This window comes from Sus scrofa, chromosome 14 (assembly GCF_000003025.6).
Source record: "Sus scrofa isolate TJ Tabasco breed Duroc chromosome 14, Sscrofa11.1, whole genome shotgun sequence".
Taxonomy (NCBI): Eukaryota; Metazoa; Chordata; class Mammalia; order Artiodactyla; family Suidae; genus Sus; species Sus scrofa.
In genome coordinates, this window is record NC_010456.5 from 98308199 (window position 1) to 98336052 (window position 27854).

Sequence of the window (27854 nt, forward strand, 5' to 3'; positions counted from 1 at the left end):
TTTAATCACTTTTTATTATACTGGGGGATTTGTATGTGGGCTGTCATTCTTTGTAATATATTTTTTTTATTGTTTATTTAAGAATCCATATACTGAGTGAGGCTTGTGAAACTAAGCTATGAAGCAATCTAATTACTTCCAAGATCTGGTACACAGGCACTTACTGCAAATGAGTTCTGTCTACCCATCTTCAGGGGGAGATTTGTTATTCAAAACAAGAAAATCCCTAAGGCAAGAACCTTGTTGTCCACTAATCCTGTGAATAAATCCAATGGGTTTCTTTCCAATAATTGGAACCCCAAAGGAAATATTCCAGGTGTTTATCAATGTAATGATAGTCAACCAAGAATGTAAATAGGATAATCAGAACACTATTTTTCCTTCATTAAAAAAAAAATAAAGGACAACTAACATCTATTGATGTGGCTAATCACTTGGCTAAAAAGGCACCTCTGTGTCAAGGAAGTCAATTTCACGACAAACCTTGAGTGAAAGGAAAGTATTAGATGTTCTATTTGTCTAAGAAAACTGTTTGCCCTATTCCTTAATAATGTAGGGCAGCATTAAGCGCAACTTCCCTGATAATCAAATTTTGACTATGCATCCAGCTACTGAAGATTATCGGCGCATATTCCTCTTTGCCAATCAACAGTAATTATCTCTATCTTTAAAAGAAAAAAAAAAAAGCAATGCTCTTGGTCAAACTGGGAGATTTAAGAATAACAGAACAACAGCGATAACAAAAAAATGCTTCCAGTAAAGAAAAAGCTATGAGTTTCTACACAAAGTAAAAAACAAACAAATTAAAAAAAAGCCCCCCCCAAAAAAAAAAAAAAACAGACATCACAATTTAGATTTGAAAAACATTCTTTCTTCAGGTGACTTAGGGGACATATATTTGTAGGGCATATTCCCAACATCCCAGGATTAATTCATAGAGGAACTCTATACTATGCAGTGAGTCTCACATGGGCTTAAATAGAATAGGTACTCAATAAAAATGTTATTGAAAAAAATATAAAGAAATATATGATTTCTCTTTGAGAGTCCAGAGAAATAGAGGACCTTTAGATAAAGACAATGATTACTTTTGTATGCAGAGATTGCAAACAGGGCTCCAGTGAAACTGTATCAGCTTGGTAATTTGCTATTCTGTACAAAAGAACATCAACAACAACAACAAAAAATGGAGTTCCCATTGTGGTGCAGTGGTTAACGAATCTGACTAGGAACCATGAGGTTGAGGGTTCGATCCCTGGCCTTGCTCAGTGGGTTAAGGATCCGGCATTGCCGTGAGCTATGGTGTAGGTCACAGATGTGGCTCAGATCCTGCATTGCTGTGGCCCTGGCTAGGCTGGCGGCTACAGCTCTGATTGGACCCCTAGCCTGGGAACCTCCATATGCCACGGGAGTGGCCCTAGAAAAGGCAAAAAGACAAAAAAAAAAAAAAAAAAAAAAAAAAAAAAAAAAAAAAAAGGAACATCAACAAGGCAAGTCCAGGTTGAAAACATATTACTGAATTCACTTTTATGCCATGAGCTACTTAAAGCAAAGGTTTTATACCATTAGCAACTTCAGTCAGCTCATCCATCAGAATTACCCTGACCTTATCATTTCATGCATCAACAATGTTTTCAGAGTCACAAGTAGAATAAGACAAAAACAAAGCTTAGGAGAGTAATTATTTTACAACTACTCCTCCTCTATTTTCACAGGTCAAAAAAGAGTCTTGCCTATTAATTTGCTTAGATTATTAGTTTTCCAAATTAGCCAAATATAAAGAGGGAGGGAAACCTTCAAAAGTATTGTAAAAACCTAAATGCAAATATTATCAGGATATCTGCAGCTACTTCCTTCAGATTGTTTAAGGCTCTGCAAAAGAGTATTATGAAGCCTTCAGAAAGAGAAATGAGTACTTCAAATTCATATTCATTAAGAAGTTTTCATGGCCTGGTTGCAGGAATGCCTCTATGACAGTATTTTAGTTTCTAAGAACCCAATCTCCTTGAAGGCTGTCACAAATCGAATTCTTCATGTCATAAATACTGTCTCTAAACTCCAGGAGTTCAATGGAAGTTTCCCCAAGAAATACACAAAAAATAAAAAGTGGAAATGCGGAAAAAATAAATTAAGGCATAATCTAGACCTATAAAGACCTAACAACTTAGTGAAGGAGACATGACCTCCATTCAGAATAAGATACAATGAAAGGACTTGATCTAAAGAGGAGGAAATTCAGTGGAACCTTTAAAAACAAGTATGAGTTTCATAGGCAGAGATTTGATAGAAGGACATTTTTATACAGAAGACAATCTAAATGGAAAGACTACCGGGCACAAAGGGAACTAAAACAGAAAGTGTCCAGGTAACCTTGGAAATCTCTGTTTTTCAAGTTATGGAATAATTAAGACAGTTGTCCAGGAAGAAGAAATAATCATAACAATCAGCATTTACTGATTTCATATTTTTATCTGTCACAACACTCTGCACTTGACATGTTACCTTATTGAAGCCTCTCCACACCCCATGGAATATGTCTTATTGTCTCTATTTTATGAATGAGGAAACTCTCTAAGGCCTGTTGACAAAAACAAAACAAAACAAAACAACCCACAAAAATGAAAGTTGTGAGTTTCAGTTTTTATTTCTGGTCTTACTGAGAACTATAGAGCTCTGAGTGACTTTTCTAAGAGGATCCAGTATACATATGCGATTTTGGCTAGGGAATACATGTAGTCAAGCATATATCTTGGTAAAACATTACTCCTCATCACAAAGAATAGATATTTCAAGTTAACTATTTTAGTGTATGTGAAGATGCAAGACCTTGGGATCACTGAAATTCTTCCCGAGGTATGCATTTTGCTATCCACGGACCAATTCATGCACAGTGTGCCTCATTCTATTTTTTCATCCTGAATTCCTTTCAGGGTGCACTGTCTGGTGGGTGACTGCAATGGGTTACAGCTTAATCCTTGTTAAACTGGTTGATGAACAATGCACTTTAGGTTTTTGTTGTTGTTGGTCACAGGCACAAAGTAAAGTCAGGTTTCAGCCCACTTGGGCTGACTCCAATGTCTTATTCCCACCACCATGCTGCCTTGCCTAAGGGAGATGTGGGAAGCTAAAGCCACAGGTTGGGACTCTGTATGATATACTGGTGAGTCAACATAAGGTATATGTATAACCAGATGCCTCTTTTAGAAAACCTAGAAAGAAATGAAATTACCTTGGTATCCATGTCCAAGGTAGATGTAAAGGGAAAGAGACTAGAGGTTACCATTAGCAGGAAAGCCCTAAAGCAGATAAGCCACGCTGGTGGCAGCCCAGATAAAGAGGAGGTGGCAGAACCAATGGACACAAATACCACTATTCCATTATAGATACTTTTGATTCTTCTCCTTCAGAGTGTGTATCCCTCTTTTCTGCCCCTTTTATCTACCTTGTGTTCTGTAAAAAGATGAAGAACACGCACTTATTGACTATCTATTTGATACTATATTTGTTTACTAAATTCCACAGTGTTTCATTTTAGAAGCATGGGTCCACCTGAGTTAAATAACTTGCTTATGGAACACATCCAAGAAACAGAGCTGTCTTTCAAATTTGGGTCTGACATTCACGCCTCTTGCCACTGCACCAGTCTGTGTCAATGAGTAGAGTCTGTACTGGAGGAACCAGGGGGAGGGGAAGTTGAAAGGGAAGGTAATGGAGGAGAGCAAAATAACTTGGACCTGTGGACTCTTTGGAGCTGGAAACAATCCAGGCCCAAAAGACTTAGGAAGAAGCATTGACCTTCCCACCCCCTGCCTAAAGAATGCAATTAGAGGACCAGTTCCAGGAAGGGAGCCAGCACCACAGATAACAACAGTACGAAGGAGGTGTGTTCCCCTAGTGACAGAGAGGAACCTAGCAAAGTCTGTTAAAGTCCTTCCTGTGGCCCACTGTCTCTGCAAGCTCAGCAAACATCTGGTTACCGAACATTTGCTTTTCCAGCCCTACGTCAATTACTTCCCTCTCCTTTGAAGTCCCAAACCACTACCATCACATCCTCTTCTGTCTTTAGCTGAAGATAGTATTCAAGGCGAGGGCATGGGCCCTTTGGGTGAGCTACTTGTTTTCCTGGGTCTCTCCCATGTATACATTTTATTAAATTCTGTTTGCTCCTATTAATCTGCCTCCTGTCAACTGAATTCTTAGACCAGCCAGAAGAACTTAAAAGGGCAGAAGAAAATTTCTGCTTCCCCAACAGTGAAATCATTCCAACTCCTTATGTCAGTTTATATATCATGCCTGTCTCTAAGTTTTTCAAGATATTTCCGAGAACTGTTTAAAGGAATATTTTTCCAAGTAGAGTCATAATAGAAAAAGCTAATTTCCCCTCCAAGTTATGCAACAGGATTACTGCAGATGAACTAAAAATGTTTTCTTTCCATGATATATAACCTTTTTTCTTTTAAAAAGGTCTTTAAATGCCGGCAAGCTTCTGTGATTCAAACGAGCATGAAAGGTGCATTCACAACTAAGATACTTGAAAACCATTTCTAGGTTCCATTTAAAATACTAAGCAGTAAATATTAGCACTAACAGAAAAACCCCGAAAAACAAAACAAAACAAAAAAATAAGCCCTTTTTTGACTATTAGGGAGTTCCAAATTTACTATGATTTATCTGAAGAGGAATAAAAGGCACTGAAAGAATTATTCCAATATTGAGTAACTTGATATTTAAAATTTCAAATAAACCTATAATCAATAAGGAATTTTCTAATCAACATGTATTTAAAATAATTTATTCTACTAAACCACAAAGTGAGTAATAGAGCAGACATATGCTATGCAAATGTTGAAGTTTCCTCTATTTTTCTTTTTTTTCTATACCATCACTTAATATCAAATTGATTTTTTTCAAGAAGTAGATTAATTCTACTCTGTATGAACCTTACTAAATGTCATATACATTAGAAATCATGTTAATTTAATGTTATTGCGTGTTTCTTATCTTGATTGGTTTTCTTTTTTTATGATTTTTATTTTTTTACATTATAGTTGCTTTACAGTGTTCTGTCAATTTCTACTGTGCAGCAAAGTGACCCAGTCACACTATATATATACCTACATTCTTTTTCTCACATTATCCTCTTGACTGGTTTTCTTTATTTGTAAATGTATCCACATGTCTCAATACTAGGTGGTTTTCCTCTCTTTTCCTCTAACCCCTCATGTACCTACCCAGTACTGGAGAAAAGAATGTTCAAAATATTATCCTCACTTTTTAGAATTCTTTTCAACATTTAGATAGACTCAGTTTTTGGCTTCCATGACAAATAGCCCAATTGAAACTTTTTGTAAAAGCTATGCTCTTTCTCCATAAAAATTGGCTTTGATATTTCTTTTCCTTAATACGTCTTCTATCTTTTCCTTATCCTTGTGACTGTCCAATTGACTTCAAAATCCACAGCTATACCAGTTATCTTATTAGGAAATTTTAAAGCCCCCAAACTTAATAAGAACATCTTTTGAAAAGAAAGATTATCTCAGAAGGCAGCTTAACTGTATTGTGAGTATGTATCAATTTATGAAGTTCATCTTAAAATTTGCAAACTGTCCTGGGTAGTTTATCATGTGGGCTAACACATTTTCCCAAACATTATAACAATTCAGAATCAGTTTACAGGAGAAGCAGTGCAACTTTGTTGACCCAAATTTCCTACATTTATATGTCTTAATAGCTCATCTAAAAGAGAAACCTGGTATCTACTAACTAATGCTCTGAGCAGTTAATGCCATAGTTGCAAAAAAAATCAAGCTTGCCAACATTTAATTTTTTTAAATGATTCTGTTAAGCAATTCAACTTAAACTAATTATTCCATGAATTTTAAGCCACTAGTAACTCAACTAAGTAAAACTTGTAAGTCCTAAAAGAGAATGCCAGAATGTCATGGCAAACACTGAGAAAAACCTAAAATTCAAATAAAATGCTCTGAAGCTGTGCCAAGTCAACCACCAGATAGGGTGTTGAACATATCTATAGATAGACACCAATTCTCTCTTCACTACTTGCTATTCCAATTTAATCAGCCCTGTTAACAAAGGGCATGCATAATAGCTTTTAATTCAAAGTATTCATGAAACATGAATACAGAGTATTAATATTCTAGTTCCAGTTATCAAGTTGCATGGTCCAAGGAGAATGTGTACATCAAGAGCAGAAAAGAATCCATGTTTTAATAAGAAAAATTGAACAGAAAAAAATCAGAAGACCAGGATCGGAAGAAAAGACACAATTATGTTAATGGTACCAAACAAGGGAAAAGTTCAAAGAGAAAATGAAAACAAAACCCAGTCACCTTGACCCAAAATAAAATCTTAAAAGTAACAGCAGAATAAAGAAATAAGGAATGTTCAGAACTGAGCATGTGTGTAAGAAAGCAGAGCAGTGTGATCTTACCTCTCAAACATTCAAGAAAGAAAGAAGGAAGTACAAAATGTTCAAAGTGGCCTTTCTGAGTAGTGGTGTTCTAAATGATTTTTTTAAAAAAATCTTTACATATATATTTTCTAACTATATTATTATTACGATCAGAAAATATTTTTAAAGTGGCAAAGGAATGAAAATTAATTCAATGAGCTATTAGAAAAAAGTCAGTACAGAAATATATTCCTGCTGCTTTTATAATTATTTAATGTTGTTCTCAGCTTAAGCCATTCTGATTGAAAAACAGAAAGCACAAGTAGGAGATTCAGAGAATGAGTAAATAAAAGATTACATCTTTCATTTAGTATTTTTCTCTATCTTTTTAAATCTAAGACTAAAAGTATCTTTTTTTTTTTTTTTTTTTGTCTTTTTGCCTTTTCTAGGGCCACTCCCACTGCATATGGAGATTCCCAGGCTAGGGGTTCTAATCGAAGCTGTAGCTGCTGGCCTTCACCAGAGCCACAGCAATGTGGGGTCCAAGCCACATCTGCAACCTATACCACAGCTCACAGCAACACTGGATCCCTAACCCACTGAGCAAGGACAGGGATCAAACCCGCAACCTCCTGGCTCCTAGTCAGATTCGTTAACCACTGAGACACGATGGGAACTCCTTGACTGTTTTTTAAAAGCCTCAAACATATAGAGCCCATTTCCATTTTTATTAGTCCTATCATTTTTCTGAAATATTAATTCTTAAAGTAATTGACCTTTTGAAGGCATGACCAATAGCCATATAATCTTAACTTCTCCAAGACGTTTGAGGTACTAGGTGCATACTCAGGGCTGTGCAAACATCCCACAAACATAAACAAAACATGGATGTCCCAGGAATTCTGCCCAGGAAGGAAGTGATGACAATAGGACTTGAGAGAATAGACAAATTTTCTTTACTTTCTCGCAGTCCAAAATCATGCCTCCAAGCAGATGTATTTGCATTGGAATGCCCAGCTTGTGTAATTTAATCACTCTCTCCAGACATCCTTACCTGTAGTTTGGTTTTGATGTTAGTATTTCTTGTACTAGCTCATTCCAAATACACATCTGAACCAACTTTACTGGGTAATGACTGTGGTGAACCGAACAGCATCTCAGGGACCACAGCCTCTGGAACAGGAGTCCTTCCTTTTCTTACGCTTCTCAACTGATGCATTTCAAACTGTGCGCTGGGTTCCTCTACAGTCCTTCTCAAGTTTGGAAAATGATGGAGGTCCCAACTACCTACAGATTCCTTTCATGCTTTTATAGTTTTAGTTGTGATAATAATTGTAACAAAACACCAGTTTTTTCCTGGATGCATCTCATGCTAGTTTCTACACTAAGCCTTTCACAGGCATCCCCTATCTAATCTTTGCCTCATTCTTAAGATATGCCCTCACTGTTTTATTTATCTTATTTTATTTTTGCTTTTTTAGGGCCATACATACAGCATACAGAAGTTCCTAGGCTGGGAGTCAAATTGGAGTGCAGCTGCCGGCCTATACCACAGACACAGCAATTCCAGATCCAAGCCGAGTCTGCAACCTACATCACAGCTCACGGCAATGCCAGATCCTTAACCCACTGAGGGAGGCCAGGGATGAACCTGCAACCTCATGGGTCCTAGTTGGGTTTGTTACCTCTGAGCCACAACAGCAACTCTGGTCCTTACCATTTTAAAGATAAAAGGACTGAGGTCCAAGAATATTAGATTATTTTCATAAAGGCACATAACTAGTACGTGGTAGAGAATCTTAATTGAGGCAGTATGATTACAGATCCTCTCCACTGACCTCTCCTCTGTAATCTTGGCACAGGTCAATTTCTGTCTCCCCTACAAAGCCTGCCATGCCAGTCCATAGTGATTGCTCTCTCTCTCAAAATTCCTCTAAGTCTCTTGTTTGCCAAGACTTCCTTATAATCTTTCTCTCTGTATCCTGGCTCTCTAACTAGATTATAAATATCGTACTAGTTCTCCAAGTGTTTAGCAGTGCCACATGAGATTTGGTAGGAATCTAAGAAATCCCCTAAGAATGATAATACAGATGTGAGGTTGTGTCTTCATCTATTAACTGCCAGAGACAAAGTCTGAGACGATGTCATGCATTCAGTGTCTAACTGAGGACTGTCAAGAAGAGAGGTGTTGTTTAGCAATCCAGATGTATAATCTTAAGGGTGTTTCTTAAGCCCTCTAAAGCTCAAATGCCTCGCCTGTGCAATGGTGTTCCTCATCTCTGAGCCACAAGACCACTGTGAAGGTTAGAGATACTGCAGATAGGCATGCGTAAGGACATGATAAAGAATTATCAAAGTCAACTCGGACTCAGTCAGACCTGTGGTTTTCAAATTGTATCACCTGACCTGAGCTTAAAAATGCCATAGAAATATTTAATTCAGGAGGAGGCATGAGAAGGAATGAAGAGTTAAGGGGATGCAGGGCCAGTAGATGGGGCTCCCAGAGGCTGCTCTGTAGCCAGAAAGGGTTGTTCTTATAAATTTCATAAATAAATGCACTCCGTGAGATTTTGTTTCAGTTATGAAGATAGTTTTAACAATATTGTTTGATCTCACTTTAAAAACTATAGACAACAATGTTTTCAAGTCAATAAAAGGTTGCTTTATTAGAAATGGGAGGCGTTATGAGGGTATAAGGTAAGGCAGACTGCCCTTTAGAGAAGGCAAGTGGTAAAGGACACTAGTTGCAGAAGACATGGTTCACTTCCTGAGCTCATATCATTTCTTGACTCTTTCTGCCCCACCTTTCTGAGACGTGAGACTGACCCCATAGGACCTATTGCCACATTTGCAGTGAAAAGTCAGTTCTTGACACTGCCGAAATTAGCTGCCTCACATCCTTACCTATATCCTTCAATACTCCAGGCCTTAGATCTCTACATGTCTCAATTCCAAGGACTTTTCCATTCTTTCTTAATGACTGTGATACATGGTTGTCTTTTTATTTTCTAATTATCAGACACTAAGAGATATGCAGTCCATCTAGGACCACCTGGACCATCACTATGAATTACATCAATGACAAGCTACACCAATTATAAGGGACCTTTTCTACTATCGGTGCAATGGGTTGGATTTAACTCATAAACAATGTTCCCCTTGGAGTTCCCGTCGTGGCTCAGTGGTTAGCGAATCTGACTGGGAATCATGAGGTTGCAGGTTTGATCCTTGGCCTTGCTCGGTGGGTTAAGGATCCAGCGTTGCCGTGAGCTGTGGTGTAGGTTGCAGACGTGGCTCGGATCCCGAGTTGCTGTGGCTCTGGCGTAGGCTGGTGGCTATGGCTCCAATTGGACCCCTAGCCTGGGAACCTCCATATGCCGCTGGAGTGGCCCTAGAAAAGGCAAAAAAAAAAAAAAAAAGACAAAGAATGTCCAAGCTCACCAACTAAAGAGGTTCTCTTAAAAACATCCATCCACATTTGATTTTCACCTGATTCAAACTACACTCGTGATCATGAAAAAGAACAACAAAAATCAAATGAAACTTTTCTTTGTTCTGTTTTCCTACCAACATATTAGCCATCAGATTCAATAACTCTAAAAGTTATTTTTGTTAACAACATGGCCCAGCAGCCCATGATTTTTTAATTTTTTCCTTCCCTCTCAACCTGTTCTTCTTTTAATTTTACTTCTCACTATTCTTCAAAAGAATATGTTAATAATCTGCACAAGGCTGGTCCTCTTCCAACATTTAGTGACATGCTGTATTTCACTAAAAAAAAAATATATATATATATATATTTCAACAGCAAAAAAGTAAAGAAAAAATAAAAAAGGAAGAAAGCTACAACCACACCAAAAATAAGCCTAACTACCTATTGCAGTGTTTGTAATTTTCTTTTAAAGATCTCCATATAAAAAAATCAATGCATTGGAGAGTGTGCTATGTTTAGGTTAATAAAAGTTAAGCACCTATAGGGTCTGGATCAGTGGTCCTCAAACTTTAGATGCATAGGAATCACCCAAAGCGCTTGTTTTACACAGATTACTGCGACCCACTCAAAAAATTTATGAATGAATAGATAGACGATGCCAGAGATTTTGCAAGTATCTAAGCGATGCTGATGGCTGCCACTTGGAGGGGCCACTTTGATAAACATGGCAGTAAACATCTGAAGTTCCCTACTCGAAAGGCCACACTTTAGGTGTGGGTAGTAGGGAAACTGCAGACCTGACTCAGGAGTCTACACACTTGGGAGGAAGGAAGAAGTGTTGCCTATAGCAAAGTGCTTCAAAGAGTGCTACCTAAATTTCTGAGAAGGTTTGTAAATGAACTAGCATTAATGGACTCCGTGATCTTGGCCTCCATTTTCTCACTTGGAAAATCCTAGGGACAACCTCTGTCACCTATTATTTTGGATATTTTGAGGAGCACATTAAAGAATGTAGGGATGACAGGTTGAAAATTATAAAGCATGCTGTCATGAATACTTAGAAATGTATTCATTCGTTAAAGGACATCTCATATGAAAAGTGGGCTTCACAGATTCACCAAGGAATTACTGAGATTATGTTTCCTCTAGTCAGGGGAAATTCAAGAAAAAAACAAAGGCAAGCACTCTTGTCATGACTCAGTTTTTTTCCTTATCTTTAGTATATTTGTTATGTACAAAAAATAATTTTTTTCCTTTTTATTATTTTTAATGTTTTTAAAATGATGTTTATGTATAATCCTACTTTAAAGAAACCCATTGACTAATAAATTTATGGGAGAAATATATAGCTACTTGGTGCTAGCTCAAATATTGAACCACAAAATTTTATTGCTCATAAGTGTTTCAGTGCATTGCAAAATCCAGATCTTGCAATTGATTTTGATTGCTTTTTATGTGTCTCTAAGGCTTTTCTTCATTATGTTGCACAATTCATCCTTTTGAAATAGATGTACTTAATGTGAGTCCATGTGTCACAATTCAAAAGTAAAAAACAAAACAGTTGTAACTTTTGAATTGTAATTGCTGGTAACTTTGTGTGTGTGTGAAAACAAGAGTCCTTAGGCCAATAGAAGTAATCCTACAGATGCCCTTGTGCTTAAAACCGACATGAATCATTGCAAACAAAATTTAAAAGTCTGTGATAACCCCAGAATAGCAAAGTGGTATCAAACTCCTGGCCTTCACTCTAAACTAGCTCTGGGTCTCAGTTGCTTCAGTAATAAAATGGGGCTATCACCGCCCATCCTCAAAGCTCTGAGCCTAGCCCATCATTCATAGCCTTCAAATGTTAACTGCTCTCATTACGCATTCTTACTGTTGAGCATTCATTTGGAATCTATCACAAATGAAGGAAAGTTTTTTAAAAATAGTTGTAGAATATACAATATTGACTCATCTTAGTATTTTGCTTTCTATTCTTTCAATCAGCTGGGTAAATTCGAAAATTCCCTCAGCAAATTATTGACTTAATGAATGAAGATTTAATACATCTAAAACTGACACTAGCTTTGCATTGTTTGGGAACTTTTTATGGGAAAATTACTAATTTTCAGGGTTAAAGAAACTGCTGAATAAATCAATCTTCCTTGACCATTGTTTAGACTCACTATTAAATTACCCATGATTCTTAAAAAATAATACCCCATCAGTTAGAGCCTGACTATTCTCTAGATATATGGAACACTCAAGGTATTCTATGACTGGATAATTAAAGGAGGAAGACAGCAGTTTATCTAACCTTAAGAAAGAATTAAGTAGTATTGCCTTCCTTTGACTATGAGACGGTTTTGTTTTTTTCCTCAAGAAGCACTGCTAACATATGCCTGTTAGGCCTAGTTGATACTAGACTTGGATCTTTTCCGGAGATAGATAAATATAAATCATGTCAGTTCTGACTGTAATATTTGCCATCAAGAAGAAAAAAAAAAGAACTTCGGTCTTTGAAAGAAAAAAAATGCGATGTAATAAATGTTTTCTTTGAAATTCATTTTTATCCACTAATGCAAAGAATAGCTTCTGAAGGTCCATTTGTTCATGCTAGTCTGTCATATTGCCAGGGATTACATTATTGGGTTTGTTACTAATTTTACAGTATTTTTTTTTCTTTTTTCTTTTTTTTTTTTTTTTTTTGGAGTCACGCCTGTGGCATGTGGAAGTTCCTTGATCAAGGATCAAACCCACACCACAGCAGTGACCTGAGCCACCACAGTGACAACGCTGGATCCTTAACCTGCTGCACCACAGGAGAACTCCTACAGCATTATTTAATAGACAAATGCTATAGAAAATTTTGTGAAGAAGAGCATTATCTAATTAAGTCACTAAATAAGGGCACCTACTTCTAAAAGATAATGTCCTAAAACATGGTTTGCTTCATCTTCCAGGATGATAACAGTTCCTGGGAAGTTACTGGGCTATTCTTTCTGTTAGCAGAGTCATATTTCTAGTCCCTATCATCTAAATTTATCTTATGTTTTCTTTCAAGATTCTTGGTATAAAGCATGCACTGGACTAGGAGAAAGCAAAACATGCATCTTTATTTTGCCTCTCAAAGGAAGAACAGAGTGTCTCATTAACATTGTTAACCTCCTCTGCTTTCGCAATGCCGCCCAGGGAGCATGACAGTACATGGTTGCTCCCATTCGCTAAAAACCCAGGTAATAACTGTATCCATGTCATTTGTTTGTTGCTTTATTTTGACATGCAAAAATCTTTATCATAAATATAATGCTTTATAGAACTCTGTAATGGCATTTCCTAAAAAGTATCCAGTGGCCTACTTCTTAATTTAGTCATTTAAAGAAATTTACAAGGTTCACAGCCACTCCAAGAGCTTCATCTAGGATTCCTTTTCATTAACAATAAAACTGGCCCTCATTTCTTTTGCTCCTTTACCAATAAAAAGCACTGATATTGACTTTATAATTATAGGTATTAGATTTATAGTGCAGAGAGGTATTTGAGCAAGAATGTTTAGTTAAATCTCTTATTTTTTCCCCATTCACTTTTTTTTTTTTAGCTTTTTTTTACAGTTGGCAGATTTTTCTGAGTCAGGGTGAATAATGTAGTGTTTGAAACAGAGCTGCAAGGAAATATATAAGCCATCTCACTGAAGAGTCATATTTATTTTAAAAACAAAAATAAACACAAAATCCAAACCTTTTAACTTTGTTCTTAAAAAGTCTTTGACACAGTGAAATATCTTAATTAGTCAGCTTCCCTCTATACAAATATCTTAGGGAAGCTCAAGTGTGAAAAGTTGAAAGTTATTCAAACTAAAACAGATGTTATTTAAGTCATCAATTTGTCAGATTTCTTGTAGGATGTTTAGGCTCTTTTGTGTAGTACTGAAGTACTTTAGTACTGAGGAATTTTTAAATACCACCTATAAATAACCTAAGGAGAAAAATCACTCAGATATTTTTCCCAAAGGCAGCTCATAAAAGAGCTACCATATCTACCATAGACATACTTTGCAGATAACTTTTCTATGGTCATCAGCTTAATCTGATATCAAGATACTTTCCTACAAAGAGAGAGCTTTTAATCCTGGATTTTTATTAGAGTCTATTTGAATGAGACTGTTTGAATAATATATTGCCTAAGGTTTGGGGCGAAGGGAACTGCACACTCAAAGAGGAACAGGCTTAATTTTAGTATCTTCAGGCAAAAATACCAATTCAAGTACAGCTGGAGCAAAGAGCATGCGAGTCAAACCTAAAAAAAAAAAAAAAAATCCCTGTGTAGTTGTGAAAACTAGCAATGGGAAATACAGGTTAACCAAGACATGTTCTTGCAAATTCAGAGTATGTGCTGCTTAATCATTCATTGTAAAACAAGTGCCTTTTCCATCTTATTTGTAGGTTTCCAGTTACTTCAACTTTTCCATTTTTGTGACTTTTGAGAACCTTGGGCACAGATATAAGTTAAGGGCCCACGGTGAGTGCAAATTGCTGTTGCTTTAGCTGTGAGGGCAGGGAAAATGAAATCACAAATAGGAATGACACTTGAGAAAAACATGATAATGATATGCTTCCAGGTATGGAGATTGAGTAAATAAGGGGTATTAAATGGAAGTATTAGAATTTCCTATCCCTTATGTGGTTTAAAAATGGATGGTAAAACTCTCCTTTGTTTATACAATTCCAGAATATTTAGATAAAAATGTGAAATTCAAAGAACATTGGAGACATTAATTATTTGGTATTATGGAAATCAAATATATCACCTGATTTTTTTTTCTCCCAATGGCATCTGAAATGTTGGTAACTAAAAAGGCAAAATCAAAGGGACAATTTTCATATCATAGTTAATAAAGAAAACTTGAGCCTATTTAAGCATGAATAACCTCAAATCATTTGTTAGGTTTGTTTCCAATATAATGTTAATTATATATATGTGGATATATATGTATATATGTGTGTGTGTATATATGTATATACACACACACATACATATAAAATCCTCATTTTTCAAGGAAAAATCAATAATATTGTTTTATAAGATAAAAGTAGACTATGAGTGTATATCTTCTATAACATAACATGGATTTTTTTTTGCCCATATCACTATGATTTTTGTTCTTTAAAAAAGAAAAAGGTTCTTCTTAGTGCTGTCTGAGATCTTCTTCCTGGTGCTACAATAATAACCAATGGTAAACATTTATTTATTTTCAGAAGAAGAGCCCCAGTTGATATTTCCCAAAAGAAAAACAAAGATCATACTTCAAATTATGATAGTTCTTCTTTCAGGTGGATCACTATGAAAAAGCTCATAATTATCACTTATAATATATGTTAATCTATAGCTTTAATTAAAAAAAAACCTTTCTATTTAAAGACATTAAGGTAAGACCTTAAACCATAAAACTCTTAGACGAAAACATAAGTGATAAATGTCTTGAAATTAGTATCAAAGATGACTTTTTAGATTTGATACCGGAAACAAAGGGACCAGAAGTGAAAACGAAGCAGTGGGGCAACACAGCAAAGAAACTCAACTAAACTTTCTGCACAGCAAAGAAAGCCAACAAAATGAAAAGGCCACCTCCAGAATAGAAGAAAATATTTGCAAATCTATTTGCAAATCATATATCTGATAGGGATTGATATCCAAAAGTTATAAAGAATTCATACAACTCAATAGTAAAATAAATAAATAAATAGACAATTTGATTAAAACATGGGCAAAAGATTAAGATAGACATTTTCCCAAAGAAGACATACAGATGGCCAACATGCACATGAAAAGATGTTCAACATCATTAATCATCAGGGAACTGCAAATCAAAACCACAATGAGATATCACCTCTCAACTTTTAGAATGATAATTATCAAACAGATAAGAAATAACAAGTTTTGGTGAAGATTTAGAGAAAAGAAAACCCTCATTCACTGTTGGTGGGAACATAAATTAGGCAGCCACTATAGAGAATAGTATGGAGGTTCCTCAAAAAATTAAGAATAGAATTACCCTATGATTCAGCAATTCTACTTCTGGATATCTATTTAAAGAAAACAAAAACACTAACTCTAAAAGATATAGGCAGCACATGTTAATTGCCACATTATATATTATAACTGATATATATATATATATATATATATATATATAATAACTGATATATGGAAACAACCTATCATCTATTAATGGATGAATAGGTAATGAAAATATGGTATGTATATACCCAGTGGAATATTACTTGGATATAAAAAAGAAGGTAATCTTGCCATTTGTAACATGTCCGTGGATGGACATTAAGGGCATTATGCTAAGTGAAATAAGTTAGACAGAGAAAGATAAACAACTATGATCTCACTTATATGTAAATTAAAAAAAAATGAGTTCAAGCTCTAAAACACAGATTGGTGGTTGTCAGTGGTGGGGTGGGGAGCAGAAATGGTTGGGTAGAATGAGTAAAGGGTGTCAAACAGAACAAACTTCCATTTATAAATAAGTCCTGGGGATGTAATGTACACATAGAAACTAGAGTTAATAATACTATGTTAATATATACTATGTTATATATTTAAAATTTGCCAATAAAGTAGATCTTAAAAGTTCTAATCACAGAAATTTTTTAACTATGTATGGTGATGGATATAATTAATTGTGGCAATCACTTTACAATAAATTCAAATATTGAATCATGTACTTCTGAAACTAATACAATGGTATGTGTCAAATTATACCTCAATGTAAAAAAAACAAACAAACTTTTTTTTTGACATCCTAAATAAAAATAAAGACAACCCACAGGTGTGTTAGGATCACATCTGTTAGCAGAGGAAGTCCCTGTGATGTATCTATTCATGGTCTGATACAATTTTAACAAGTATTCTTGTGAACAAGAAATGACTCACATACATTGAGGGGCTCTTGAATTGTCACCTAGGATTTAGCTATGACTATGCAATTAAAAATGCATTAAAATACTAGGAAGCTTTCAGACTGATCTAGGGAGAAAGAAAACATTTCAACATTTTCAATCATGAAAAATAGTGGGTAATGTTGGGGAAAAAGGAGTCATAAGCTGGGTAAGAGAAAGGAAAAGGCTGAGAGAGACAAGCTATTGAGTAGAAAGTGTAATATCCTCAGTTTTAGATACCCATGTGTAAAGAGAAAGCATTGAAGGTAGTCATTTGATAAAACTAACATCCACAATGGAATCTCATCAGAATTATAAAGTGATCAGCCTGAGAGTAAAATTTAAACAAACATTTTAAAAGAGTATTTAGAAACTACAACCATAAGTAAAATCTCCCTGGATAGTACCGAAGACAGCACCAAGGTCCTGACAACAAACAATCATTAGTCACACCTTACAGTTCTTTAGCAACATTCAGAAGTAAATAGCTATCATTCCTTACCTATGCACAAAATCTCTGCACCTATAAATGCAGAGATGTATTTGCACACTATCCACCAGAGACTCTTTTCTCACTACAAAATCCACATCTTAAGTGGGCACTATGAACACACACATGCACACGCATGCATACACACGCACACGAGACATCTGAGTCTGTGTTAAAGAACATGTTCCATCATTCATTTCCTTTAACGATTGATATTCTGACCCTCAAACAGTTAAGGATTACAATTTGCATTCAACACCCAGTTCCTTCTTACAGAATCAGATGCACAGTGTCTATTTAAATTTACCAAGCATGACTACCACAGAGGCCAGTGCAGATGAACAGAATTTTATAGGAATCTAACAAGAAATTGAAGTTTATGAAGCCAAGCAATAATCTTACAAAAAATCTTTTGTTATAAAATCCATTTAAATATTCTATGCAATTTATTTAAAGGATGTCTTTAATAACAATTCAATGTTTCAAAACATTAAGCACCATGTGACTCCCAATTGCTGGCCTTTGAAAAATTTGTAGTTCCAATTAGATTAAATAAGCAGTATACAAGGCTGAAATATTTTTTAAAATTTAAATATTTTAAAGCTTTAAAAATTATTCACAATTCAGAGAAAATCTGTTTTAATCCAAATGTGCTATTTTGTGCTCCCCCCCTTTTTTGCCCTAAAAGGAATATATTTCTCATGAAAATGAAGCATGATAGTAAATTCTATTCACTTAATGGAGTCATGACCGCTCTTTTTTTTTCTAGATAAGATACTTTTTAAGTGAGTTAAAGTTCTAGCAGAATCTTCTATGGCTCATCAGGCTTCATTATTTGAGTCATATAATTAAATGATCACATGAAATAAAAACACAGCAGTGCCTATTAATCAGAAGAGATTTATGTTTTCAACAGTCAAGAATCAAATGTCAAGGAGGACTCATAAGAACCCCAAGTACAACTGATGTTAGTGATTTCAATCAATACAAAAGGTGATTTACTAACAAGACCTGTAAGAATTTCTGGAACTCTAGCTGGCCATGCATTATTGAGCTCTTTACAACCCAGGTTTCAATTTCATATTGTCAATTGTAAGCCATACTTCTGAGGGAGAGAGAGAGAAAAAAAAAAGCAATATATAAAATACTAGTGATATCCAGATAAAACTAATGGGCAGTAACAACTGAACTGCCATTTTGCCAACAGAATTGTTTTAACGTCACAACCTAATCAAGGTAACTTGTGATTGCAATCATCCACAGGCTAACGTGTCAAAGTTCTTTGAGAAGAACTTTTCAGACATGAACTATACATGTCTGCATGAGATACAATGGATCTTCCATTGCTTGCTTTTGCATTCAGCTCTGTTTATTACATACTCATTACACCCTGTAGTCAGAAAGAAGGCATATTTAAAACATTTTTTTCTCTAACTGTTGCAGCTGCTGCTACCAAGCAATAAAAATTGCTAGAGAAATCATATATACACATACATGTAAAATTAGGGAAACAAGCTGCTTTATTGCCCCGATTTAAAATAAGCTCAATCAGTAGAAAAGAAAAAATGCTATAATATACAACTTGATGAGCAGCTGAGGACAAGAATATACTCAGACTCAGTTTTAGAATTCAGACTATATCTTACTCAGTGTTTGAATGAGATGAAGGCTATTTCGCCTCTTAATTTTTCTAAACCTTCAAATAAGTAAGTGAAATTTATGTGGGGAATGCAACCCAAATTAGAGAGAGACGTAAAATTTGCTTAAATATGATTCTGAAGCTTTCAAGGCAAAAAAATGAAAAATCTTGCTCTTGTTTAATTATAATCTATAGTTATATTATTTTGTAAATCCTAATGATGAGCTCTGGGTTAAAGGATACTTTCCATAAGTCAGCAATAAAATCTGACTCAATGTTAACAACCATCCTTTAGGAGGAAAATATCAACTGTATTGAAAAGCAATAATTAAAGTGTATATTAATAAAATAATAAAGACTATAATTGAGAGGCATATTAATTAACAGCTCGCAGGTTTAAGGAAAAAAGCAGTGAAAGTATTTAAAAAAAAGAACAGCCTTACTCTTGACGGTCGCTGTCCGGGTACAGTTGTAAAGAATAGCCAACTCCCCAAATACTTTTCCTGGACCCATCGTGCACAGCTTCACACCTTCCTTTGTAACTTCAACCTTACCATCTGAAAAGAAGGAAAAACACATCATTTTAATTCTGTCTCATGCTTCATTTCGTTTGTTGCATTTCTAAGATGTACTTCTTTTCCTTTTTTTTTTTCCTCTTTCTCTCTCTCTCTCTCTTTTTTTTTTTTTTTTTTTTTTTTTTTATTTTGGCCACACGCAGGACGTGTGGAAGTTCCCAGGTCAGGAATAGAATGCACACCACAGCAGCAACTAGAGCCACTGAAATGCCTGATCCTTAACCTGTGGCATCACAAGGGAACTCTGAGGGTCATTTTCAAAAATGCAATTAAAATAAAATCATCTACAAGATACAATGCAAGAAATGCAATAAAATGAGTTCCGGTCATGGCTTGGTTGAAGTGAATCTGATTCGTTTCTGTGAGAACGTAGGTTCAATCTCTGACCTCGCTCAGTTGGTTAAGGATCTGGCATTGCTGTAAACTGTGGTGTAGGTCACAGACAGGCTGGGATCCTGCGTTGCTGTGGCTGTGGCTGTGGCATAGGCTGGCAGCTGTAGCTCCGATTGGACCCCTAGGCTGGGAACTTCCATATGCCGTGGGGTGTGGCTCTTAAAAAAAAAAAAAAAGGCAAGGGAACATCACCCAAGGTAGCTGAAAAAAAAAAAAGAAAAAAGAAAAGCAATAAAATATTTAAGTTAAGAAATCCATATCCTTTCCTAAATCAATCACTGGTAAGATTTGAGACAGAAAGAAAACACCAACAAAAGACAGAGACAAAAATGTCAACATGTGAAATTATTCCAAATGCAGTATTAGAAGACTCTGGTAATTACAATTTTAAAGTTATTTTGAATTCGAAAGAATAAAAAATGAGTAAGTGAGTACATTTTCCACAGCACACTTCATACATGGGAATTCTCATCTGAGTGAGGCAGCTATTATGCAAAGGGAAATTACTTTGACCCGTGGGCACTATTTAATTGCAGCTCACAGTATCTTTTATTTTTAAACATCTTATCTGACTTGGGCAAGGTTATTTTATCTGTTTCCTAGCCTTGCAATATTGACTGTAAGGAAACCAAACTACAGGTGCTGAGGGGAAAGAGATGTTAGGACTACTGATGTTCCACAAAGGATTTGGAAAATGAAATGCTAAAGAAGGAAAAAGTTAAGGAAAGAAGGTATACTGGGAATACATTGTGGCCTGCATGTAAGGAAATGCTATATTCATGATGAAGTGAGAAAAAATACAATTTTTAAAAAAAGTCATAGCTGTGCACTCTAAAAATTCCATCACCTAACATAATGGGGGAAGAAAATAAAAAGGCCGTACAATCTATTCTACACTTAATCTTACCCTTCTATTATTCCTCCCAGTTACCTAGCCACAGTCTATAGAAGGAAAGCCTAACGCTTGGCAGTAACTAGTGACTGAAAGGAACTCATGCTGCCAAACTTTTTCCAAATGTCAGGCCTTCATGAATCAACTCCATAATTATTTCTTTTTCTGTGTGTTTCCTCTAATATTTAACTTTTTGGAGTTTCAGCTTTACATTCACTCCCACCTAGTTTAACTTAAGCAATAATATTTGTAAAATCACAGGGTTGTTCAAACACCTACTGAGATAGAAATCTTAACATATTAAAAAAAAAAACTTTACAAAAATTGAATCCAGTTACCACTGATGAAAGATCAGTCCTTCAGAGGATATTGTTCAACCCTGAAAACCATTTCATCTCAATGGTATCAATGGAGAGAGAATTCTGCAGAAATAAGGATAAACTTTCAAACAAAATCTACTACTTATGAACTGTGTGTACACTCCCCCTCTGTGTGTAAAGAAGTTATTTAGGAGGAACAAATCCAACACATTCAAAGAGTTTGGAAATACCGTTATGAAGGTAAGAAGTCTAACCTTATTTCTTCTTCTTTTTTTCTTTTTTCTTTTTTGTCTTTTTAGGGCCACACCTGAAGCATATGGACGTTCCCAGGCTAGGGGTCAAATTAGAGCCATAGCTGCCAGCTTGCACCACAGCCACAGCAATGCCAGATCCGAGCTGTATCTACAACCTCCACTACACCTCACAGCAATGACGGAACTTTAACCCACTGAATGACGCCAGGGATTGAACCCGTGTCTTCATGGATACTAGTTGGATTTGTTACCACTGAGCAACAATGGAAATTCCAAGCCTTACTTCCTGACTGCTGGAAGGAAAACTCTTTCTCTTGATAGGGATATCAAAACCAGCCCAGGAAATTCATACTTTCATGAGCTCCGGCTGCTCGTCCCATGGCATTCTTGCACCCTCTCTTCTCTCAATAGCAAGTCTATTCTATAAATGTCATCAGCCATTCAAGAATGAAAGACAGACTCAAAATACAACATAGTAAAGACATTTGTACATCATTTGAAGTCAGACCAGGAGTTAAATTCTAGTTCTCCTAGCTATTCCTTACTAGCCCTGTGTCTTCAGGCAAGGTGTTAATTTTTCTATGCCTCAGCTTCTTCATTAATACAATGGATGAAAGGAAAGTATCTATCTCACCAGGTAGTTTATAAAAGGAAAAGAGATAAAGCAGGTGAAATACTTAGGACAGTGCTGGCATATAGCAAATCTCAGTAAATACTAGCTGTTGTTATTGGTATTATTTTCTTTCTTTTTTTTGTATTTGTAAACAATCTTTTTCTGTTCCTGGTATTATTTTCATTACATTTCTTATTATTTAAAAGTTAGTAGGGCTTATTAGATTACACTGAAGCCAAATATTCCATCATCTATTACAGAAACCAAAGTTAATGGTTCATGTAGGATTATATATATGAACATATATATTCCTTTCAGTCACTATATATGGAAAAAGTATTTGTTTCAGATTCTCTCTCTGTGGGAGTTGAGAGAAATTTTGGGTTTAATTCAATACCATACTCAAAGATAAAAATAGAATCTTATGAATTCACACTGGTCTACCTGAGAAAATGCAGTATTTTTGTCTTTCCCACTTGGCTGTGTCCAGCCAACATTTGTTACAGTATTGCTTCAACAACTACCAGCTTATGGTTGAAGCTTCCCCAAATAGCATAATAACAATTGTCCACTGCATTATAAGACTTTCTTGACTTAAAGCTATAGCTTCAATTATGTTAAAAGAACTAAGAACGCATATAACTGATCACAATTCCCTTTCTCAAATGACTTCTGGAAGGATCACGGTAGAATTGTATATGACTCTGGGGTTTCAAATTTCTATAAGCACTCACTTCTGGTTACAACTCATTTTCCTGATCTGATATTTGTCTAATTTTCTCAAGGTTGATTAATTTTACGGTAAAATATAGGTATAAGTGATTATATATATGAATAATTTGTGTAACAGAAGATTGTATTCCATATTAGTTAGAATAGCAAATTTTTTTTTAAAAAGACTTGCTAAAACAGACTATAGTCAATAAATAGAAATCTGGATGTAAAACATCTTTTTCAGGTTTAATATATTCACAATAGCCAAGGAAATAAGGGATCTGATCTCATACAATAGATAAGAAAGTTCCCCAGACACTATTTTTTGAACTAAATAGATCTAGATGGTAAACAGAAAAAAGGTAGTTCTATTACAAAAACAATTACAAAAAAGGGTACAATTGTCAATGTTACCCTGAATCATAATTTCATTGCTTATCCTTCACATCTGGTATGTGGCTGGGGAGTGAGTAATTTTGGGAAACAAGATCAACTGGGCACTAAAAAGAAAGATAAGTGCAAACAAGGCATTAATGAGGCTTCTCAAGGAGACATTTAGAAAATACTCTAATTTCCAAGAGCCCAATAAGATGAGTTACTGATGTGAATTTGGTTAAGTTCATTCACTAAGCCACACACCAGCCTTAAAGCAAAATTAGAAGTGATTACACATTTACAAAGGATTTCCAAGTATGGACTATGTAGTCCACTTAAGAAAACTAATACTAAGACAGTCAAAAGTTTATTGCATATACCCAGCGGCCCCTCTCCCCACCTAATCAACTCCCTTTAAAGTATTAGATTCACCTTGAAGCCATTCCCCTCATATATGCTCCTTTCTTTTTCTCTCTGTGGCTAAAGACAAGATTTATTTTAAATTGACTCCATGCACACAGAAAGTAGGTAGGCCTACATGTGGTTATTTTGGTGATGAGAAGAGGGATATGGGGAAACAAAGAGGGAAAAAGCCAAGTAGGCTGAATATACAGCAGCATACTTTTGCAGAGGCTTACACCAGTGTGGAAACAGCCCAGTGTGAAGGTTTTTATATAATAATAATTTGCTATTAACATTTTCATAAATTTAGCTCAGGTCAGCAAATTACTGTAATTTCTATTCAAAGTAATAAAAAAGAATCATTAGCATTTGTTCATAACCATTTTAATATTTCAATTTAGTTTCATTTTCAAAAGGTAGATTTCGAATCGAAGATTTAAAAAAAAAAAAAAGGAGGGGGTTCCCATTGTGGCTCAGTGGTAACAAACATGACAAGTACCCATAAGGACCCAGATTCAATCCCTGGCCTACTCAGTAGGTTAAGGATCAGGGGTTTCCATGAGCTGTGGTGTAGGTCACAGACGCTGCTTGGATCTGGCATTGCTGTGGCTGTGGCATAGGCTGGCAGCTGCAGCTCCGATTCAAACTCTAGCCTGGGAACTTCTATACACTGTGGTGTGGCCCTAAGCAGATGGAAAAAAAAAAAAAAAAAAAAAGAAGAAGAAGAAAAGAAAAGCAGAAAGACATTTTCCAAATGACTTTTTCCAGGATATTAGATTTGTTACTTGAGAAACTACTGACAATCTAAAATGTGGTTAATCTATATCTTCCATTTCTGCTCTTTTTATTCTTTTTTTTTTTTTTTTTTTTTTTTTTTTTTTTTTTTGCAATGCCCATGACATGTGGAAGTTCCTGGGCCAGGGACTGAACCTGTGCCACAGCAGCAACCTAAGCTGCTGCAATGATAAGACTGGATCCTTAATCCACTGTGCCACAAGAGAACTCCCTCTTTCTATTCATTTTCGCTTTTTTAAAAAAAATGTGATACTATATTGGTGTGTGTGTGTATATATATATATTTACTATGCACTAGCTTGACTAGGAAAGAAAAGTAAAGAAATGTTCAAATAGTTGTTATTTGAATTTTACTAAACTTTTAAAATTGTGTGAGAGATGTTGGAATAGTTGGCTAAAATAAAGTTTAAGGGTTATTTATAGTTTTGTTTGGCTCTTGTGATCACTCCTGCTATTAGCAATGAGTAATTGAAAGCTTTATCACAGTCACTTGAGTGTATTTTTTATTCTACTTCAGGTACCATATGCCCATTCATTTATGATCTGCCATGGGCTGAGTCATAAGCCCTAAATTTTGCCACTTGGGGCAACAATCAACCTACCTCTTGTTTTCTGGCACCGCAATTTATATACCACTTTTGGGAGATGTTAAGCATTAAGAGATCCATTATAAAGCATCTATACTTTTATCTATATTTTATAAGGATCAGTAGACCCTATAAATAAAAGAAGACACTGAATTTGCAAGAACCAAAATTGCCTAGCTTTATCTTTATGGGTTTTTCACCAATCTGTGGTTTTGTGCCCTGAGAACTTTCATGATCAGGCAAATCAGTTTAGACACTTATAATGGTAGGCTATAATAGAATGGCTGGCAATAACTAATCATGAACATTCTGTGTTTAATCCCAGTAATCTTGGCTGGAACATTCAGGACAACTTGGTGGGTCAATAAAAGGAGTCAGGTGTTTTTTCAAAGGTCCCATCTAGACAAGACCTTCCATCTCCTTTGTTCTTGAAAGCTTTCATGATTTTGTAGGTTTGAGACTATAGCTTTTACATTATGTATGCTCTCATGAGGGGATCTATAGCTTCTGGATTCAGTAGGAACATTCAACTTTGTGGCAGTTGAGCTGTGCTGTATCCAACACGATATATTTTTTCTAGGAGATGAAGTCACATTGATCTGCTTTTTTCTCTTTTTCAGCCTTATGGAAATATAACTGCTATAGAACATTACATATAAGTTTAAGGTCTACAGCATAATAACTTACATATATGGATAAAAGATTACCACAGTAAGTTCATTTCATATAAATACAAAAAGTGTTTTCCCTTGTGATGAGAATTTTTAGGACTTTGTGCTTTCTCAATGGATTAAAGATACTATTATATTGAACTTGCCTTGTAGGGTCATTCGATACTGAGGGTACTGTCATCTGGGGAAGAAAGTAGAAACTAATAAGGCTGTTATGGGCTAACTAAAGGGAAAAATCACCTAGTTGTCCAAGACAGACTGTATTTTTAGACTCGTCCTTGTTTGTTTTTATATATGTCTTCTTTTAGCCAGTATAAGAAGGAAAAAAGATGTTCTCACTATGAGATGAAAATTTGTTCTTGAATTAGAAAAAGAGAGTGTATCAGCATTTTATCAGTTTTCCATTGAAGTGTGCTTTCAAGTCCAAAATGATGTGGTCTATCTGGATCTAAACTCCTGCTCCTTAGAAGAGGTGTTAACTTTGACTGAAAATCATTTTTTGGCCATTGAGCAAAAGCCTGTGAAAATCGCCCTGTTTTTTTTTTTTTTTTTTCATTTCCCCAATACATTATTTTTTTTCCTACTGTACAGCATAATCTCCCTGTTTTAATATTTAGTATTACATATTGCTTCCCTAAGTTTGCTATGGTTTTATTTTGGTTTACCAGTTTCTCATTGGAAAGAGAGAGAGAGAAATTTAGATAGCAGTTTTTTTCTTCCCTAAGCTACTTGTGTTATCACAGTTTCTTTAAACATCAGGTTCTTATAATATTGTGGATGGGACCAAGCTTCCCACTCAGAGAAGTAATTTCTTTGATATCATCGTAGCAATAGTTCTTACTAGAAGCACAAATGTACTAGTCATCCAAACAGAAGGAAACAGAATCTGAGGTGTAAGAGGCTAGTTGAAGTTGAAGCTACATGAGTGAAAACCTTAGTTTCTTCTCCTTTCAATTAGGCAAATCTAATTTCCCTTCTGGTCTGAGTGCTATAAATACCTTTCACCAAATTTTTCGTTACACTAAATTACAATAGATTATAATACATATTGAATATAAAATAAAATCATTACCTTTATACCTGATAATGAAAGAATCAAAAACATAAATAAGGTATCCAGAACAAAAAAACTCACATATAAAAAAAAAGAAAGAAGGAAGGAAAGAAAGAAAGAGAGAGACAGGCTAACGTGGACATCGGTATATTTGAACTTCACTTTTTTTTTTTGATATCTGACTCTAAGGTCTTATGGTATTATACACACATATCCACAAGGAAACGTACATGAGGAAACAGATTGAAATTTTAGTAATTTGGATATAGGAGAAGTCATCTGAACTATCAGAGTGAAAGTCTGGAATGAACAACTTATATTACAGCACTTCTGTCCTTGGAGATACTTAAGGAGTAAGAATATACTAAACCTACTGTAGGTGGTTCAACCATTGATATGGCATGAATAGGCTTCTGGAAGGATTTCACTAGAATCATGATTCTATAATTATTTGTACACATTACATTTTGAATTCTAGAACTTTTAGCAAAAAAAGGGCACTAGATAAATATGTGCAAACTAATTTCAATTTCTAGGGATGAAGAAAGATGAAGATTGGCAAGAAAATAGATATGCACCCATAGGAAAGGGAAGTAGACTAATCATTCCCTGAATAATAAAAGCTGTGCAGATAACTTGATTGTCTCAATTAAGTCAAATTTATGAAGCTTACTTCTAGCCATGTATAATGCATTATTGTTCTATTATTTCTATGATACATGAGCACCTTCAGTTAACCTAAACGATGAATGGCTACATCTTTAGGTCCTTAAAGACAGGCTAATGACAAGTATTATTATCACTGTCATACTTGTGAGCATTTATATGATTTTTGTGTTTGTTATGTTTTAATATTAAGCTTGGGAGAGTTTGTGATGCAATACAGTGGTTCTCATTTGGGGGCAATTTTAACCCCAGAGGATATTTGGCAATGTCTGGAGACATTTTTGGTTGTCATAACTAGGGAAGTTCTACTGGCATCTAGAGGGTAGAGGAACACTGCTAAACATCCTATAACACACAGGACAGCTCCCACAACCAAGCAGTATTTAGCCCAATATGTAAGTAGTGCCAAAATTGAAAAGGCCTGACATCAACTAAGTCCATGCATGTACAATATACTCTACATGTAAAGGGACAATTTTCACTTCCACTTTTTTTTAAACCGCCACCAGATTTTGCAAGCTAAAAAAGGCTAACACTAGGTTGCAATATTTAAGTCATCCTTGTTGCCACAAAGGATTGAATAAAGCCACAAAGGTATTTTACTGAGTAATTTCCTCCAGCAGATGTCACCTGAATAGAA

The 27854-nt window shown here is 35.3% G+C and overlaps 1 protein-coding gene across 3 annotated transcripts in view; it reads right to left on the minus strand.

The window, feature by feature from the left end:
- PRKG1 (protein kinase, cGMP-dependent, type I) overlaps positions 1–27854 on the minus strand; it is a 1234550-nt gene that overhangs the window by 749668 nt on the left and 457028 nt on the right. For all 3 annotated transcript variants that reach the window (XM_021072187.1, XM_021072188.1, NM_001044574.2), the window contains 1 exon segment: positions 19347–19460. In XM_021072187.1, the coding sequence (XP_020927846.1) occupies positions 19347–19460 (114 nt within the window).